The 16,289-nt window shown below is 45.5% G+C and overlaps 1 protein-coding gene across 5 annotated transcripts in view; it reads left to right on the top strand.

The window, feature by feature from the left end:
• The window catches only part of LOC147021142 (calcium-regulated heat stable protein 1-like), a 32,693-nt gene extending 16,977 nt beyond the window's left edge, over nucleotides 1–15,716 (top strand). The window contains exons 1-4 of one of the 5 annotated variants that reach the window (XM_085890965.1): nucleotides 4,323–4,467; nucleotides 7,466–7,645; nucleotides 8,287–8,409; nucleotides 12,450–15,716. In XM_085890965.1, the coding sequence (XP_085747091.1) occupies nucleotides 7,488–7,645; nucleotides 8,287–8,409; nucleotides 12,450–12,612 (444 nt within the window). In that variant the 5' untranslated portion in view covers nucleotides 4,323–4,467; nucleotides 7,466–7,487 and the 3' untranslated portion in view covers nucleotides 12,613–15,716. Of the gene's footprint in view, nucleotides 1–4,322; nucleotides 4,468–5,261; nucleotides 5,329–6,122; nucleotides 6,223–7,465; nucleotides 7,671–8,286; nucleotides 8,410–12,449 lie in introns of those variants that run through there. The other 4 variants (XM_085890968.1, XM_085890967.1, XM_085890966.1 and 1 more) reach the window with 4 other exon arrangements.
• The last annotated feature ends 573 nt before the right edge of the window (nucleotides 15,717–16,289 follow it).

The raw sequence follows: 16,289 nt of genomic DNA on the forward strand, positions 1-16,289 counted from the left end.
TTACTTCTGGGCCACCCGGTATGTTTTAAGTATCAACCTGATCGGACACATGGTCTGGCAGCCAGAATTATTTAATATTTCGAATCTGGGTTTCAGGGATTTAAACCGAACTTGGTGCAAGTATGCGTGATGATGTAATAATGTGGGCGGAGGCAGATGTGGCGACGTCACGACATCGTAGAGCGCCCTTCTCGTTTTAATTGCCGTCGCAAGTTTTCGTTAACGTTGCTCACTTCTGAGTAAGGTTAAATATCACAATATTCATATCAACATGTTTGAGTGTTCTATTTGTTTATTTATTTATTGCATTTCTTCAACCATCCTTCCGAGTTATAAATTTAATTTCCTTGTTTCTTTGTCATGATAGAACCCACCACTCATGAATTAGCACCACTCTTTATGTGTAGTCACCCAGCAGTGAAAAGGTGTGAAGCGGTACCATTGCTTATGTTGCAGCATTGCATCCTACCGTACGCTGCAGCACTTCCTCATAAAGGGCAATGTTAAAAAAAATGTGTTGGTTCACAAAAAAATATTTTCACGAAAAAAATAAGTGACCACTATATTTGTTATTGGTGTCTGTCTGTCTGTTCCGAGCATTGCTCCGTGGGTTTTGATCCGATCCTGATAATATTTTGGTGGGAGGTTTATATCATGATCTAGTTGTGTTTTCCGGAGAATGGGCGTGCTGCGCCCATTATGGGTGGAGCCACGCCCAAAAAACATGTGTTTTTAGGGAGTAGCCGATTTCAAGTTACATCTTCGAGGTGGTTTGTCGAATCTGGCAGGGGTTTTTGGTATTTGGTTAGCTCAATGGCACCTGCATACCCCTACGGAGCTCGATTTTTCATTTTCGTGTCAAGGTCACAAGGTCACGAACTTAGAAAATGTCAAAAAAAAATCAATAAATTGGGCATCGAGCTCCTAGGGTTTTAAACTGTTTCGAATGAAAGTTGGTATGCAAGTAGTACTCTTCGAGTATGACAACTTTCGTCATTTACGTTTTTCCCGATTCCCGCCAGTTTGCCCGTGGCGTCCCCTCGAAGGTCAAAAAATAAAAAAAGGCGAACCGTGTACATTGCTCACGAACCATCGCCATCTCCAGACTTGTGCAAAGCATTTTCTTTGTCTCTCGAATTGCGGCAGGTCAAGACAGAGCCGAGAGATTGAGCAATCGAGGGGGCTCAGATGGTCGGTTTAACTTTTAAACCTAAAAAGTTGTCTGGCAAATTTGTACAAGATTACAACGAAGGTTCGAGATAGACCATCAGACAAGTGCTGGCTCTTGTAATAGCAATGGCCATTGTTCCTTGGGAACCTTGTGTTCCAAGTCTGGTCTCAACTCTCAAGTCCCATCGCTGCAGGTGTTGCTCACACTTTGGATAACGTGGGTTATAACGTGTAATAACACTTGTACGTGTATGACTCTTGTGAACTCACCGAACTTGTGGGTGACACATTGGGGTAGGAATTTGGGATTTGTTCAGGATGTCTGTAAAATGATTGCTTTGCTCTCGTGAAAGACATCCTGGGATCTTTAATTTCGCACATCGTCGCCTTCGAATCACAAGGTTCTGTCTGACAACTGAACCTTTGTTGGTAAGAAGCTTTCGATTCTAAGACGACGACGTATCGATGAGTGTGCCATCCGTTTGGAAGAATGCCGTGCCTGCAAAGTTCCAGGGCGGTACATCAGTTGGTTTCAGCAATGGGATCCAGATGAGACACTGTGCTGCAAGGCCACGGTGTCATTTTGTGTTTACACGTGCACGTGGCGTCTGCCGATGAATTGTGGTGATTCGGACACAGAAAGACATTGTTGCAAAGGGGAGCCAATGGTGGAACTCACCACATGGTGTTGGTGACACGTACATTTGCACCAGTGACAGTTGTACAGCATTGCAAGCCGCATCGAACAGAATCTGACATTGAACAAAGTCTGTGGTTGCACAGAGTGTGCCACAACTGCCACGCATACGTCATTGCATTGATGAACTCGCCCTACCTGCACTCTAAGCATAATGTGTGTGTGTGTGTGTGTGTGTGTGTGTGTGTGTGTGTGTGTGTGTGTGTGTGTGTGTGTGTGTGTGTGTGTGTGTGTGTGTGTGTGTGTGTGTGTGTGTGTGTGTGTGTGTGTGCGACGTTGCGTGAAACTTCTCGATAATGGACACTGTGTCGACTGCTCGACTCGGATATTCAAACCAATCACTGCAGGCCCTTCCAAGTGCTCGACCCGCCCTTCCAAGTTTCATATCCCAGGGGATGTAATGTGCTTTTAAGTCTCCTGTGATGTCACCTACGATTTTCTCTTTTGTAAAGTGATGCTGATGCAAAATGCATGAATTGATGCTCTGGTAGGGAGTTGGGGGGGGGGAGGGGTGGGGACGGCGCTTGCACATCACGACATCCCGCAGTGCCTTTGCAATGGCAGGTTGCACTAACCGCTGCCTTGGCTGCTTTCCATCATTGCATCATCCTCACCCTGTGCGTGTTTGTGTGTCATTGTTGTCCTCGCATTGGATTTCGTGGGTTGTGTCCGGCGCTTTGCGGTGCCAGCAAATCCCGCACAGAGATCCATGCCTTGCACAAATAGTCGCATTCATGCGAAAAAAAAAAAAAAATAATAATCATAAATAAATTGGAAAACGTGTTTTTTTTTTTTTGTTGTGCAGGAAGAACGTGCTTCTTTCCCAGGTTCTTCCATGAAGCATACAACTTGTTTGCTAATAAAGGTGATGCAAGCACGGTAAAAGGTGATGCAAGCACTGTCTGTGTCTGTTTGTGGTGAGGATGTTGAGGTCGTGGAGAGATTCACTTACCTTGGCAGTGATATTCATGTCTCTGCTGGCTGCGAGTCAGAGGTCAATAGACGTCTGGGTCGGACCTGGGGAGTCATGGATTCACTGGATCATGGGGTGTGGCGCTGCCGGTACCTGGGCGGGAGGACGAAAGTCCGAGTCTTCAGGTCCTTGGTACTTCCAGTCTTGCTCTATGGGTGCGAGACTTGGACTCTGACCAAGGATCTGAGATGGAGACTTAATTCCTTTGGTACCAGGTCTCTTCGGAGAATCCTTGGCTATCACTGGTCGGATTTTGTGTCCAACGAGCGGTTGCTGAGAGAAACTCGGATGAGATTTGTTATCTGCATAGTCCGTGAGCGTCAGTTGCGGCTGTATGGACATGTGGCTCGTTTTCCTGACGCTGATCCTGCTCACCAGATTCTCTCAGCGAGGGAGTCTCATGAGTGGAGGAGGCCAGTGGGTCGACCACGTGCCTCATGGTTGCAACAGGTTGACCATCATCTCAAGGAGATGGGGATGGGCCTGGCATCTGCCTGGGGGATGGCCAGACGGAGGCCCCTGGAGTACCGGCGGAAAGTGGACGCAGCGACGTGCTGTTCTGGCACATGCTCCCATACCTGACCTGAAGCACGGTAAAGTTTGATTCGTAGTCAGTCTTCTGCCAAACCAATAATATATATATATATATATATATATATATATATATATATATATATATATATATATATATATATATATATATATATATATATCATAATATCTTCTTATTTCGGCTACTCCCATTAGGGGTCGCCACAGCGGATCATCCGTATGATCCGCATAGTGATTTGGCACATGTTTTACGCGGGATGCCCTTCCTGACGCAACCCTGGTCGCCTCTTATGACACAGGGATATGGTACACCTATTTTAACCGGGGTATACACCGGCCCAGTACACTGGTACTCACTTCGCCGACCTCGGAAGGATGACAGGCTGAGTCAACCCCCTGGTGTATTAATTCAGTGGCTCAACGGGGCTTGAACTCACGACCTTTTGGATCCCAAGCTGCTGATATATATATATATATATATATATATATATATATATATATATATATATATATATATATATATATATATATATATATATATTGAGGGACGCAGTTGGAACTCCTTTCACTACCAGGACGAGATGAAATTTCGCAATCCAGTGTCGGCCATGCTCACATATAATGGAGTACGTCTTGTTCCAAGTCATTGTTTTGTATCAGGTTGAAATTGTCTCAACTTGCTTTGAAGACCTGACTGCATGGTGCATATGTTTCGTTATCCAATCGTCACGTGTGTGGGAGCTGATATCGTGTGGGGGGGAATTGAGAGAGTTGTGCCGGGGGGGGGGGGTGGACTTGGAGCTTGTGTTGGAGTGGTTGAGAGCGTTGTGGGAGCAGTTGAGAGCGTTGTGGGAGGATTTCAGCGCAGTGTGGGAGGAGTTGAGAGCGTTGTGGGAGGAGTTGAGAGCGTTGTGGGAGGAGTTGAGAGCGTTGTGGGAGGAGTTGAGAGCATTGTGGGAGGATTTCAGCGCAGTGTGGGAGGAGTTGAGCCCAACACTGCCCTGAACCAAGACTGCAACAAAAGAAGGAAACCCGCCCATCCCTTTTCTCTCCTGCACGCTTTCCCGAGGGTTCGGTGAGTGATTCGTTACTCCTGCACAGCTTTGTTTGAACATTCCTGTCCTGGTCGAGCTATTCTTCGGCTAATGTCCGCCAACGCAACTTCCGGACGGATACCCTTTCCCGTGTTGTTTTCGGGTGCCGCGCACGGATCTGGTCCTCTATATTTTGGAGTGGGGTATTTGAAATGAAATCGGTTGATCGTGGGATGTATAGGGAGATTATATATATATATATATATATATATATATATATATATATATATATATATATATATATATAACATGCCTGAAGGGAGAGGATGAGGCATGCTATGTAGTATGGTATAAGGGTGTCGTGTGGGCTGTCATGGGGCATGAGGGATGCTGGTGACTGGCTATGGGGTCTGAAAGGTGATTGAGGTATGGGTCCCGATAGGACGGTGGGAATGTGGGGGTATGGGGCACCTGTCTGTGTGGTGAGTGTATTGGGTGCCTCATCAGAGTAGTAGTAGTAGTAGTAGTAGTAGTAGTAGTAGTAGTAGTAGTAGTAGTAGTTGTGTGCTCGTTTGGCTGATGGAGTTAGGTGGTTTATTAATCAATAATCGGGAGCCTCGTGGCTGTACTTCAGGGCCTCATGGCCACCAACTTGTCTGTAATCTTTCAAGCTCGCCATCGTGGGCGTGCATTTGCTTCATTCGCTGCTGAAACGTTCGTACTGGCAGCGCTACGTGCCTCTTTAGTAAAAATACCTGTAGTGGCGGATACACCGCCCACTGGTAGTGCCGTCGTTTTTTTCGAACCGAAGGCGCCACGGCGACCTTGGCGGTGGGACTGTAGGTTTGCGAGAATGACTGGCGTCGCCAAGCGGTCTCTCTGCCTGCCTTGAAACGGGCCAGGTAAGTTGGTTTTGCCTCGTGATACCTTCATGACCTCGACTGAACCGATTCGTCATACCCTCCCCCCCCCTTCCTTCCCCTCCCTTCCTTCCCCTCCCCGACACATGACCGTGGAAGACTTTTCCTTGCATGCCAAAGTGAGAAATGGTCCTCGACGGTGAACAACGTTGCACGGCGCGGGAGTGCATCTAGGCGTGACGTTTACCTGTCCGTACTTGCACTTTACTGCTGCGGTGAAAAGAAAACCGAGAACCTCGAGGACATTTTAACTACTACTTCTTCTTCGTCTTAAAAACAGCAGTGTGGTGAAGACCTGAGTTATGCGAGTCTACACAAGTCACAGTTGTTAGCCGCAGTGTGATCAGAAGTGATAACGAAGAAGCGAAACGTTTCGTCTGGTTCACCCAACAGTCACCCTGGTAGTCGAGAGACAGACAGACAGACAGACACACACACACGGAAAGACAGACAGATGAACGGAACCCTTTTGGTTTTGTTTATAAATCAGATCTGACATTTTGTGTTTACTTTATTTAATCCTTTACTTTATTTTATGTTTGGTATTCCCTTTGCCATACCCCAGCACATGACCAATTATGGTATGTCAGATGTGAACGGATCGAAAGCTGCATGGCCGCGGTAAATGCAGACGTGTTCGACTTGTGCCACTTCGTGCATTTGTTTGTACAAGTACAGCCGCTCCCTCCAGGATGGGCAAGGGTGGGGTGGGGGGGTCATGGTTCTTTTCCTTTCTGGGGTATACAGATAACAGTCGATCTCGGCTTGGGTCCGTTAGTTTGTGTGGGACGTGATAAGCACACAACGCCTCCATGAGCGTCGGGATTCGTCCCCTTCGGTTCCGTGTTAAACGGCAGTCGTGAGCCGTTTAAAAAGGTAATCGTACTGTATACGTGTTTGTGGTTTATAATTTTTATTTATTTTGAACTTCCAGTGGGGGTGTCCAACGAATGGCCACAGCAAGCTATTGTGGTGGTTGTGGTGGGGGTGGGTGGAATATTATTAGTAATAATATTTAATATTATGCTATTATCATTGGTGTTATTTACTTTTGTTATTCGAAGCGGCCTTGGAAAAAAAACTCCGCGATTAGCTGTCTGAACACGGATTTCAGCCAAGGAGGTAAAAACCCCCTTGGGGAGTGGGATGGGGGGGACAAATGAAGTCACTGCAACCTCCGATCCAGGTCAACAAGACAGGCACCAAATTGCGTGTTTGAGTGAGATTTTATTTTATGTTTTTATTTATTTATTTCTGATTTTGGCTCATGGAAGTTGGTGAACCCTCTACCTCCCTTCCTCCTCCACCCGTCCCTTTTTCCTTGCTGCTGCTGCAGTGATATCAGGTGTAGCTGTTTCGGCGCAGGTGGCCGAGTGAGTGGTAAGGGCGGAGGAAGTTTCATTCATATAAATAAGGATCAATTTCCAAAATAAACTGTTGATAGGTGCTGTGTAATTTATTTGTTTGTTTTCCCGTATTTAAAATCCTGCTTTTTATTTATTTATTTATTTATGTTTGAATGTTCATTTCCCACTGGCATGTCTAAATCAAACTGAATCGATGGATGGGACCACGTGGAACACCGAAAAGGATCTCGAACCCGTGGAGTCTGGTGACGGTTACGAACGTTGACCTTGCTACGAACCTCTCCGACAGAAACGCACAAGGCAATGGAGAGTAGTTTTCCGGGGTTGCGGCAGTACCATGCGGTGTCACAATTTATTCCAAAGCTGAGGACATGACTGATCCTGATAAGTATAAACTACTATACGGCAGAAGTCGTCGTCGTACATTTGTAAAGGCTTTTGCACGACTTCATCTGTGCAATCGACAGTGACCCGATTAATGGCGCCCAGCAGGACGTGATGCCAGATGGTTTTTGTTTGTTTATCTTTACTCAAGTCACATGGGCAATGCAGCACACACATCCTCGTTCTGCGGCGACGATTGTTGCCTGCTAAAGATAGGGGCTAAGTAAATGTTTGAGAAACGACATACGTCGGTCGACCTTGTCTGGTCATTTATTTAATATTTGAAGAAATTCCGTACGTAATTGTGATTTGTGTTGAAAATTGTGAAACGCATGATCGCCACTTAACGTCTTTCGCATCTTTCTCAGGACCTGAGTTTCATCCATCAAGATGACGACGCCCTCCGCATCCCACAGTCAACCGGAGACTACCCCTCGGCTGAACCCTCTGAACCTGCAGCATGACTCCCAACCCCTGGATCAACCACCTTCGCCTAAGTTTCTGCTGCCGAGTCCACTGCCAACACGCCGTACTCGCACTTACTCTGAGTGCGTTCACACCTCATCACCAATGGTTTAAATGATTTTTTTTATCTTCCCCAACTCTCCCCTCTTTTTCTCGTTACCTCCGCCATCAAAGGTGAAGGAAGTTGTTTTCACCCCGTTTGTCTGTCTGTCTGTTTGTGTACAGAATATCTCAAAAAGTTGTGGACGGATCCGGTTGAAATTTTGTGGACAGGTTCGGTGTGTGACAAGGACGAACCGATTAGATTTTGGTGAAGATCCGGATCCGGCTACTAGAATTTTTTAAAGTGATTCTTCACCATTTAGAGATAGGGCCAACAACGACATATAGCATGATCTCTCAAAAAGTTGTGAATGGATTCGGATGAAACATGGTGGACAGGTTGGGTGTGTGACGAGGATGGATTGATTCGATTCTGGTGAAGATACGGATCTGGATACGAGAATTATTTAATTTTTAAAGTGATTCTTCACCATTGAGAGATAGGACCAAAAACGATATCGTACTGTGTAGCATGAAGTTTCAAAAATGTACTGGGCCCAATATGTTCTCGTGGATGAGGTATTACATGGTGGAGGTATACGCTCCACCGAGTGCCCTTCTAGTTTTATTTATGTTTTAATGAAACCACCTCCTTCGATTTTGTTCCCTTAACCTTCGATAGGACCGCACGAGCAACGGCTGGGCCCACTTTTCACGGGATCTGCAAGTCCTTCTGCCGCTCGAAAGGCCATGGCTTCATCCGGCCTGCTGAAGGGACCGAAGATATTTTTGTTCACATCTCAGAGTAGGTCCTGAGTTTGGGGAAGATTTGAGTGTGTTGCGTTTCTGGGATGATTTTGGTGCTTTGCTGGAGAGAAAAATGATTTTTGATCGAACATCGATGTGGAAGTCATGAACATTGTTTTATTTTTTTTTTAAAGATTCAAATGGAATACCTCTAACACTTTAAGTTGGAGTTTATGAGAAATCATCTTCATGAGACATTTGTTCTGAAAAGAGTGAAAGGTGTGATCTATATAAACATCCTAAAGTACACAATTTGGGGTGTCTGTCTGTCTGCATGTCTGTGGCCGATGCAGTCGGTCGTTACTTATCCAATCACAATCAAACTTTGCCAGGGGGACTAAGCATTATAAGACAGGTTGTAGCTACTTTGTTTCCCTCAACCTGCCCCCGGGGTTTCCGAAGGTGGGGATGACGCAAAGTCTCTCCGTTAATGCGTACCGTGTAGTTTGGTGGGACTGCTCCCAGTGGTGGTGGGAGGAGGTATTATGAGTGATATTTCAGAGGCCTTAATTAGATCACATGTAAGAGGCGTTCGCCTTATTTTCACAGTCGCTGAGCCGATGTTGTGTTTCGACTCTGCTGTAAAAATCCAGAGGAATTCCCGTTTTATTGCCTTTTTCCACCTTAGAAAAACGCCATGTAAAGGTGTATAAATAGCAGCGTCAGCGTTCCACGTTATTGTGGCATTTTCCATGACCACTTCCAACAACAAAAGTAATCATAATAACCTCCCCTCCCCCCCCCCTCAATCCCCAACCACCCGGTCGCTCCCATTGTAGTCCTGCAGCGTAGTCTGATATTTCAGATCAATTGTTCAAATTTGCATAAAAGCACCAAAATTGGTTCACATGTAGAATAATGTATTCCGAACAATTCTAGATATGGAGCCACCCGAGATTGTGCCTTTGTCAGCTTCGGCGACCATTTTCCAAAATGGCCACCATTCTACCTTAGCGAAATTGGCTATATGCTCTTATTTTCTTATTGTATTGGTGGAAGATATAAGGAAAGTGTAAAATTCAGTAAATTGATCATGAAAAGGCGTATTCAAATATGAGCCAGTATTTTCGGTAAAAAAGCCATTATTTGATTTGTAAATTGCTGCTCTCCTGAAACTTTTTGCTGAAAAGTACCCATTCAGCCTGGAGAACAAGAGTCAAATGATATTCATCACATTCAATGGGTTTGGAATCAACAAAAATTGCATTATAGATTACATACTTTACTCTATTTTGAAAAGGGAACTGATAATCGTGATAATGACAAACTCAGAAAATGTAGTCAAATTATTGCACACTTCACTTTGAAGCGGCCACGGTTTACTGTCTACTACCATTGTGCCAGGGCACATGGTACACGCATGCATCAGTCTAGTACAATATGAGTTTCTGAGCTCAAGTGTACTGGCTCTGGATCAAGAAGTCAACACTTTTACAAGCAATGCGACTTTGCATTTGCACATTCTAAGTTAGGCCGATATCTCAGTCTGTGTCTACTGCGTCTGTCTACTGGCATTCTCCTTCACAAGCACACAGTCCAGTGCATTGCAGATTCGCCTTCTTGCATTTGCAGCAGTTTCTACAGCCTTTTTTGCAGCCGCACGACACCAGCTCGAAGCAACTTTTTGAAGCCTCAGGGAGTGTGGTCCAGAGCGGTTCGTAGGACCCATCCTCTGTTTGCCGCCAGCCCCAGCTTGTTGGTGATGGAAGCACGGGTTGAGGGACCAAGACCTGCCCCCAGACATAGCCACCCTGGAAGACTGATCTCTTCACATGCTGTTCCAAAGCATCGTAGGTAGGTGGGATGTGCTGGACGGAGTTCCTCTTGGCGGAGTTTCTTTCTGGCCTCATTGACGTCCGTATATGGACTGGTGCGGTCATAGAGGAGCACCACAAACCTTTCAATGCAGTGCATTGTGTCATCCTGGATGTTGACTGGCGTGGTGGTCAGGGTCACAAGAGAATCTGTCAGTTCTGGAAACGAGTTCCATGTGGCCCAGGCAGATTTCTTCCCATGCCCCACGAATGCTGATACCGTGTCACATCCGGTCATTGCATGGAAGACAGGGAGGGCACGTGCCTGCTGTGCACCGAGGGAGGCAGCTATTTCATGTAGCGGTAGGCAGGGATGTAGCGGTAGTTCTTGCCCCTCCCAAATGCAATCTAGAGTTCATCCATGCATGGTAGTGCCTGGGCTACCATCACCGCCAAGACAACGACGTCGTGTCTATGGTTAGAACTTGAATCCGACGGTGGTCATGTTCTGCAGCATGGGCCACATGTAGCATGATGCGAGTGTCCGCCTCTTCTTGACCGCATGGAGCCAGAGAGCTTTCATCTTCCTGCCTTGGAAGGCAGATGACTGCTTCACCATCAGTGACTACCAGCTCCTTTGCCTCGTCATGGAAGGACTGCATCAGCACATCGGACAGGAAGGTGAAGAGCTCCACCTTGTTTGCGTCGACATGTAGGAAACTTTGCCAGTTTCCTGGTATGGCTGCGGTGCTCACCACGCGCCGTCGCACCCCTTTTCCTCATTTCTCCCTTGTCACCGTCTTCAAGGAGCCATCTTTGTAACTATCCCAAGCAAGGTCGAGACGTGAAGCACGACGCAGCTGCCCCTCGACGTATGGGATGAAGACGGTGGGAATATTCTTCAAATGTCTTGGCAGTGCCAGGCTTCAACATCTGCACGATGACGGCGCCGTGAAGGACAACAGAAGTGACAGCAGGTGCATCAGACTGAGCTTCAGCAACGCCTTCAAGGCACACCAGCAAGTCGCTTTTGCTACCCAGGTGTAGCTTACCTGCATCAGACAACGCGGGAGGGCATGCTCGATTTTCATGACGGAAGAACTCGTCCAGGTTCCCATCGCGGTTCTGGCAGCCTATGTAGAGCCTTGCAAATAAGGCCATATCATTCTTCACAGATGCTTCCTTTCCTTTGGATGCTTTTGGTCTTCTGTCTGTTCCGAAGAGGGGGAGTTTGTTCCTCTTTATAGGTTCGTCAATGGTCGTCGTTCTGTCGATGAGGCAATCCTTTGAGTATGCCTGAAACTGTTCTTGTCCAATCTGCTTGGCAGTGCGAACTGTTTCAATCACTGCAGGATCGGCAATCTCCTTGGTGTCTTGGACCAGCAAATCTCGACTATTCTCCTCGAAGGGATTCCCCAGCTCTTCAATGACAGCCACAAGTGATTGTACATCTTTGGCAAATGCTTCCTGTGCACACGGTGTTTCTTCATGGTGACGTGTCTCCTCATTGGCATTTGGATGCATGTTCGCCTCCTCAAACTCCATGATCACTCTGGCCACCTCGGGTCCGGCGACCATCCAGCGCCTCAGAGCACTGGGATTGTCCGTCAGGCCAGCGGCACCTCCGTCACCCTTGACACGAGCATTGTTTTGTTCATGCGCTTGGTCAAGAGGAATTGCTGAGAATGCCCTCTTGGTCTTTTGCACTGTGAAGTGGCCTGCCTTGAACTCATTGTAGATCATTGTAAACCTACAAAGAGAATAACAACGACAGATATCCCATGTTGTTGAAGTGGGAATGGTGGCCATTTTGGAAAATGGCCGCCAAAGCTGACCAAGGCAAAATCTCGAGTGGCTCCATATCCAGAATTGTTCAGAATACATTAATCAACATATGTACCAATTTTGGTGCTTTTATGAAAAGTCGAACAATTGGTTTGCTTTGCTGCAGTACTATTGGGAGTGGGTGTTTTGAGTATAATAAATGGGAGGCAGCTGAGATTAAATTTATTCAATTGAAAAAGGTGTGTGTGTGGTGTGGTTTGGATAGACACTAGCTGACAGTTGATGAAGAGTAAAGTCCACACTCTATCATTCCTCATATGTTTCCGTTGTAGCCTTGAAAGCAATGCCCTCACGGCCTAAGCTGGATATCTTGTTTGTTTTCTTTTTCTATTGTGGTGATGTAACAAATGTCAAATGTGCATGTACATCTGTGGTATCACGTGTCTGATATGTTGATTGAAATATATGCCACAACCTTTATCCCTGCTTTCCCCGCCAGCATTGAGGGGGAGTACGTACCCACAGAGGGTGATGACGTGACCTACAAGCTGTGTTCCATTCCACCAAAACACAAGAAGGTGCAAGCTGTGGAAGTGAATATAATTCATCTGGCGCCGGATACACTCCACGAGACCTGGACTGGGCGAGCCACTCCACACTGAGGCCCACACAGATGGCACGATGTAGACACCAGGCCTCATGCTTGTAGGAATATGGTCAGTGCCTGGAATTTCTGGTGCCTGGGCTGCTGTGTTATGGGGATGGTTTGAAGGTGACTAATATACTGAGAGATTCAGGTGATTTGAGAAGTTGGGAGGTGTGTAAAAGTTGCGTTTGTGTATGTGTGAATGAGTGATTTTGCTTTGGTGGCAGGATGGTGGGGAATGCTGGATTGAAAGAAAAATTTTTTTTTTAGATGCTTTGAGTGCAGCAATACTCAGAGTGCAATTTGTGCTTCCTTGTACTTCAAGACAAACTGCCTGTCCTGAGATTTGTTGAGCGTTACAAGCTCTGTCTGCACTGAACCTATTACAACTAAGGAAGTGTAACAGCCGCTAAACTGGAAAAGTCTGTACAGGTGCATCCTCGGTTGCCAGTCGCTCCCTCATGCCAAGTTAAAATTTCCGCGCGCAACATGTGGCCGTATAATCCGAGTGAATAAACAATGCAAAACGCCGATCCACGCCAGGTAGTTTGGCCACATAAGACAGGTGGTCTTCAATCACAGGGATGATATGAGGCATGCAACGAGAGATTTTTGCCATGAGCTCTACCTGCATGTGAATGCAAATCCGATCTTATGAGGTCCGGTGCTGATGTTTGGATTTATATTGGTAGTGAAATGATTATTTGTGTATCTTAGAAGTAAAAAAAAAAAAAGTGTGTGAGAGAGAGACAAATCGAGAGATCCCTCGAACAGCTATGACCATAGAACCGTTGATAGTGCAGGAGGTTTATTGTCTATACGTGCATTACGAGGAAGAAGAGTGTTTGTGCTATATTCAAGGGAAAGCCTGATCGATGGTCTGGAGTGCTGGGGTTGAAGAAAAATATATAAAAGTTCCACTTTGTATAATAATTAGCACACACTTGTCTCAGCCGAATTCTCATCAGCTTCTGGTCTTAATGCGGATGTTTTTTTTTTAATTTTGTTTTATTTTTGTTTACCACATGGTGAAAATGCCAATAGGGATTGTTCGTGCGCTTCTGCTATCACATCGGTCATCCAATCATTTTGTTATTGGTCATCGCTCATGTAATTTTAAAAGAGGTGAAGTAGACGAATGTAATTAGTAGAGGACCATATGCAAAGCCGTTAGCCTTTAGAGTCCTGTTAGAATCAGCAAGTCTTCTTGTGGGGGAGCATTTTGATGAATTAAACCCACCTGTGACTCAAGAAATGTTTGAACTGTGTGGTTATCCAAGATCACGTGCAGCATTGCAAGACTCTTGTTTTTCGTATTCCGTATCATTTGCCATCGTCAGGGAGTGGCGGATGAGCTCGCGCTCAATGTTGACTTCCTGAAATGAAGGCTTCAGATGACACGTTTAGTTGGTCAATCCTCAGACATTTGTGAAAAATTGTCATGGGCACCATCTTCATAAATACCTTCCAGTCAATAAGTATTCAAAAAAAAAAAAAGTATAAAGGCCGAAACCTGAGTGGTATGCTCTCCGGTTAACGTATTGCTGCTAGCTGAGGGTCCTGACCTGGACTTGCGTTCGCAAAAGTCATTGAGGGGCATTCGTTATATTCTAGGAACAAGAGTCAAACAGAAATTCAAGACTTGCCAACTTTTATTTTTCAGTCCAGTTGTGTGCCCGTCGACTTCAATGCATCTGCTCCATTGATCCTTCAAACTGTCCATGCCAATAAAATACAGGACAAGCTTTCAGATTGCTCCTTCAGCTATGTCTCCATTGCTCCATTCATTTCCTCATCAATGACCATTGCAGATGAGACTTCAAATGTAGAGATACGTAATCGTCATTCGGGGCCAGTTCCGGCTAGTACGGAAGAATTTTTGGCAGGGTATACAGCAAGTGATCCTGCTGCTCGAAGCCTATCAAGAATGGCAGACTGTACAACTGTGCGTCATCGTAAAGGAGCACACCTTTGGTCGACATCTCTCGGCGTTTGTCCTTGATGGCTTCCCACATTCCTTTCATGAGGCTAATGTATCGTTTCCCCTGTGATTGTAGTTTTGTGAGAAAGTCAATCAGGAGGATTCCCTTGGCATTCTAGAAAAGAGGCCACGACCTTGCTTGCTGAGGATCTTGTGTGAAATTTCTTGACTGTTGGTGATCCCTTGTACTTCCGTTGCAGTGGTGAAGCCACGTTTCATCACCGGTTAGCGGACGTGCGATAAAGTTGGCTCTACTCGTTGGACAGTTAGAGGTCACAACACGATTCAAGCCATTGCTTGAGATGTTGAATTTTGCTGAGACCTTGGAGGTGACCAAGTGTTTGTGGATGACGTTGAACATTCTGCCTGAAGAAATTCCAAGTCCTGTGGACATTTTGACGACCTCAATACCATGGTGATTCTCCATGATTAATGTCTCAACCTCGTCAACGGTTTGCTAGTCACCATTAACCATCCACAATTAATCTCGGCAACCGCGAGCTGTCCTGACCTGGTCATCATCCAAGGAACTTGCATCTGTGCTTCAAGTCGGTCTCCAATTACTGTAGAACATGAGGTTGCATTTTGCGATATGCAGGCACCACGTGTTTGGAGATGGCACCTTTACTCACTTCAATGCTCATTTTTAGTAAGATCCATCAGTTTGCGATGGAACAAATTTCTGGATTAATCTCTGAAACAAGACAAACAGTCAAATGAATAAAAACTCATTGCATGGAACAAAACATGCATGCAAGTTTATAACGAGCACCAAAACAGTGGCTCTACGACGACAATGAATACTCTATTCCTAGAACTCCATGACAGTCCCTTGCTTAACCTGCATCGAGAACTTACTACTGTAATATCAGGAATATAACCCTACATCACTTTAACCTAAACTATAACTGCCTGTTCCTGGAATAATATCCCATCCCGATAACGTTTTCTACGCGCCTTGTAAAATGGCGGTGCACTCACAGAAAAATCCGATGTTTTTTTTGTTTGTTTGTTTGTTTTTATTCCTCCCCCCCCCCCCCCCAACAAAGCCACCCTTGTATGTTTGGTTTTGTTCCCAAATAGTTTGTCTTGTACCATGTTTGACTGATTTGGGCAAATAAAGAGCAGGATCATAAGAATTGTTTTGCTTTCATTGAATACTTCTGCTGTTCATAATAGTTTTATTTCTCGACAAGCAATGTTGGAGATCATGTCCTGATGGAGGTGTCTTTATGCTACCAAAGACAAATTGGGCTCAAGTTTTGCATTGAAGATTCAACAAAACACCACTTTTTGAACACAATCAGGAAGGTTCTTAGTTGGTGAACAATCTTCTGGTATAAAAATTATCTTCCTTTCTCAAAGCTGGCACTGCACCTACTCCAAAAAATTTAGTACTTTTGCTCGATTCACAACTATTCTTTTCTAAGCTGATAGGCCTTAGGCTTATTATAACTACAATTGCATAGCAGGTTACAATCCATCTCAATGATAGTATGGCGGTGACTTGTGACATGCCAATTCAGTATGGCGGTGACGCCAACTTGCATTCATCATCATCGTGTACCATGACCTATGCAGAGCGTTTGTGCTGCCAAAGCAGTTATTAGGCTACAATCCTGGTTGGGTCCGCTACTCCGACTCAGGAAGTCAATGCAAGAATTTGGAATTTGTTCAGAGTGCCGGCAATAACTAGCCTACACTTCACGAAG

The sequence above is a fragment of the Eptatretus burgeri genome, chromosome 8, assembly GCF_056783735.1.
Source record: "Eptatretus burgeri isolate ZD-2024b chromosome 8, Ebu_testis_v1, whole genome shotgun sequence".
Taxonomy (NCBI): Eukaryota; Metazoa; Chordata; class Myxini; order Myxiniformes; family Myxinidae; genus Eptatretus; species Eptatretus burgeri.